This window comes from Oncorhynchus nerka, linkage group LG23 (genome assembly GCF_034236695.1).
Source record: "Oncorhynchus nerka isolate Pitt River linkage group LG23, Oner_Uvic_2.0, whole genome shotgun sequence".
In the NCBI taxonomy this organism is placed as follows: Eukaryota; Metazoa; Chordata; class Actinopteri; order Salmoniformes; family Salmonidae; genus Oncorhynchus; species Oncorhynchus nerka.
In genome coordinates, this window is record NC_088418.1 from 12,353,881 (window position 1) to 12,357,647 (window position 3,767).

General features: G+C 43.8%; 1 protein-coding gene across 1 annotated transcript; it reads right to left on the reverse strand.

Annotated features, from left to right (window-relative positions):
• Positions 1-421: 421 nt before the first annotated feature.
• LOC115106309 (urotensin-2 receptor-like) lies at positions 422-1,806 on the reverse strand. The gene has a single exon (XM_029628906.2). The coding sequence runs from the start codon at positions 1,613-1,615 to the stop codon at positions 521-523; it is 1,095 nt and encodes a 364-aa protein (XP_029484766.2). The 5' UTR covers positions 1,616-1,806; the 3' UTR covers positions 422-520.
• Between the last annotated feature and the right edge of the window lie 1,961 nt (positions 1,807-3,767).

Here is a 3,767-nt window from a genome sequence, read left to right on the forward strand (position 1 = left end):
GGAGGGAGGGAGGGAGGGAGGGAGGGAGGGAGCGAGCAAGGAAGGAAGGAAAATACAACAGAAATTGTTTTTGGCTGCAATTTTTTTTCCACAGGTCCATACAGTACTATTAAAGGCCCAGTGCTCTACTTTTGTGAAAAAAATATTTATTTCCCCAAATAAATATTTATTTGTTAATATATATTTAGTTATTGAGATTTTTCAGGGGGTGCTGTAGCACCCCTACTTCCCGCTGCTATGTATAAGGTGTATTACTTGACAAAGATCCAACTAGGATCAAAATGTTGTATTGTTTGTGTGTCTGATAAAATCACCATACTAGAGTTGCTGACATTCCTTTTTTTTCTAGCATAACACAGCAACCATAATATATCCAGCCATATCACAATGTAAAGCTTAGCAAATTACTTGTGTGCTCTTGACAGGTGCGTAAAACGGTTGATATTCGTTCGTAAAGGGACGATAATAGATAGACGGGTTACCTGTTGCGGTTAAAAAAAACACTCTCCCTTTGTAACGCTCACTGTCCCCTCACAGTCCCCATCACCAGGATCTCCGAGTTAAACTCAAACTGATTCGAGGAGGATGCCGACTTCCCGCAGGAATACAAGCTGGGAGTACGCTGCTTAAACGACGACGTGTAGCGGTAGAAGCTCTTGTGTCTGTTCTTCAGGTATTCCCTATAGTTCTTAGTGAGGAGGGTGTAGAGGAAAGGGTTAATGCAGCTGTTGGTGTAGGTGAGACAGGCCACCAGGTAGTTAATACAGGTGCGCGTGTTAGAGGCTAGGCTTAACGGTTTGTTGTGGTACAACGGGAACAGTTGCCATATCCAGAACGGAAGGAAACACGCCCAGAACACCAGAACTATAGTGAAAATCATTACCAAGACTTTCTGCTTCGGGGATCGCATGTTCCTTTTGTTGACGACTGAGTTCTTCTGGGACTCTAAATACGTGCCGGCTAACTTTGTATACAGATAGCCGATAATCAACCCAGGCGCCACGATGCTCGTGCCAAATAAAACGGTCAGGTAGATCTTATACGCCCGGGGTGCCCAGGTTGGCGCGCACATCCTCTTCACTGCTCCGTCGGGCGCGCTCTTGGTGGTCTCCGTGACCATGACCGTCATGGGTAAGGTGAGGACCAGGGAGAGAAGCCAGACCCCCCAGGCCAGGGCTTTGCGGTAGCTCTTGGAGCGCCAGACCGTGTCCAGGGGCTTGGTGACGGCCAGGTATCGCTCCGTGCACATCACAGTGAGGGTAAAGATGCTCGCGTGCATGGTGAGCAGGTCCAGGCTGAGGAGAATGCGGCAGCCCACATCTCCGAAGTACCAGTCTTTGAGGAAGTAGGTGCACACCACGAACGGGATGGTGGAGAGATACAGGAGGTCCGCTAGCGCTAGATTAATGATGGAGATGTACATAGAGGTGGCGAAGCGGATAGAATGACACATCACTACCAGAGTGTACACATTCCCCGTCACGCCGACTATGTAGACGACCGACAACAAGGTCCCGAAAGTGGAGGTGATAACCAGCTCATCCACAATGCTCCCCGAGCCGCTGTTTGGAGCGGGCAGACTGACGTTCTGGTTAACAGTACTGTTGTGGTTCATCGCGCCGCGTAGAGCCTCTCCGATGTCGTTCCGTTGTTGTAACAGTATTGTGTTTATGGTGGAGAAGTTGTAAAAGACGCAGCAGTTTAATTTGCTAGTGAAGCGCACTGGTGCAGGTTGTGTGTTAACGTTGGCGATATCGGTCTGCGCTCGCTGCCTCTGCTCCTCTCGGCTTCTCCTGACGTCAGTCATCGAACTCTTCTCCAGTCACACTCTCGTGGGTCTTGCATTAAATATAAAACCATAACACAATATATAGTACCCTATGTAGTAGCCTACACTGCATTTAATTCATTGAGTTCATCCATGAGAGGTGACAAAATAAATCACGTATAATTTTCGAAACAAGAAGCTGCATTTCATGCATGATTTTTTAGCAGGCAAGGTAAACTCTTTAACGAAGATTAATTGAGTGTCGACATTCTACCACAGGAGGTTGGTGGCACCTTAATTGGGGAGGACGGGCTCGTGGTAATGGCTGGAGCGGAATCAGTGGAATGGTATCAAATACATCAAACACATGGAAACCATGCCATTCCATTCGCTCCGTTCCAGCCATTATTATGAGCCGTCCGTCCTTCAGCAGCTGCCACTTTCTACACATTTATTACAGTTCATTGTAAAATGTTTACAACGCCCATTTCAAGGACAGAGCGCGAGACACTTTTACGTACATACATTCGGGGTTATTAACACAACAGTGACTTGTCTCCATCGCCAAGGGACTGTACATTATTTATAAGGAGGGATACCTGGAGAAAATCATTTTGTAAGCATTACTTTTCAACGTAGTCAAGGTTGTGGGTTCGCAGACCACTGTGTGAATCTATCATCTTATTTGTGGTCTTTGAATTGTTTTGTCTTTTCTAAACGCATTTCATGCAGTTCTACTGTTACATGATGCAGACAAGCATAATATTGTTTAGTACCACAACAGAGCATGACAGTGAATGAGCGCATGCAGCTGCACCTGAAACGTTTTGATGTCTACACAGGCTATTGTTAAGAAGACGACAGTCTGTTTCGAACAATACTAAAGTTGTCTTTCAACTGTAAAATGTGAGCGACTGAAGTATCTGATCGCCAATAGATTAGAGAAAAAGCTGAAAAAAACAAATATTCATACAACAACAAGCGCATATCACCAGGTATTCTTTCTTTATGTGGGAAACAATCATTTTCAAATGTTGTCACAAAATAGATTTGTGTTGACTGTGATTAGGGCGTGGGACTATAAGAACATCTGCTGGGCTACATTAACAAACTACTGTAGGCATGCATACTGATGATCCTCAAAACGGAGACTGGTCAAACTCGTGTTTCTAAAAGTGAATTCAAAGGCACTGTGTAACCTAATAAGGCATTTTTTTCATTTCATTATTATTTAATTATAAATAATAGTTTTTTAAAATGTTATTTTATACCACATAAATGTGAAATGTATGGACATGTTGTTGAAATGATGAGTGCTCCTGACAGTCTGCAGTGCACTACAAATGCTTCACAATTTATTGATCAAATTGCAGGCTATAGACTTGGCTTAATAATAATATAGCCTAAATCATACATTTTCATTCCTTTGTATGCTACCTGGCTTGCACATGACTGACTTAAGAGTTAGTATGTTGTTTAACAGCCTGTTGAAATGTCAATCGTCAATTGCTAGCAACCACAGGAGGCTGGTTAGGGGAGGACGTCTCATAATAATGTCTGGAAAGGAGTGAATGGAAAGGTATCAAACACCTGGGAAACATGTTTGATGTGTTTGATACCATTCCATTGACTCCATTCCAGACATTACTATGAGCCTGTCCTCCCCGAATAAGGTGCCACTGGCCGCCTGTGATAGTGACAGAATCAGACATTATCCCACTTCCCAGGAAAAGTACATGTTCTGTCTCCTTGGCTATAGAAAGTTGTAGGGCAGCCTCTGATTGTCAAAGAGACAAACTTAAGATATCCCATATGCGTTGGAGTCACGTCTTTCCCCTGCTTTTAATAGTTTGTTTCTAGCATAAAGCATTGCGGACTAAAGTGTCGCTATAGATCACTTTATATAATCAAGTCAAATCAAATCAAATGTATTTATACAGCCCTTCGTACATCAGCTGATATCTCAAAGTGCTGTACAGAAACCCAGCCTAAAACCCCA

What these genes read in the sequence shown, in the direction of transcription:
- LOC115106309 (XM_029628906.2), bottom strand. Translation starts at nt 1,615, where the DNA reads ATGAACCACAACAGTACTGTTAACCAGAACGTCAGTCTGCCCGCTCCA.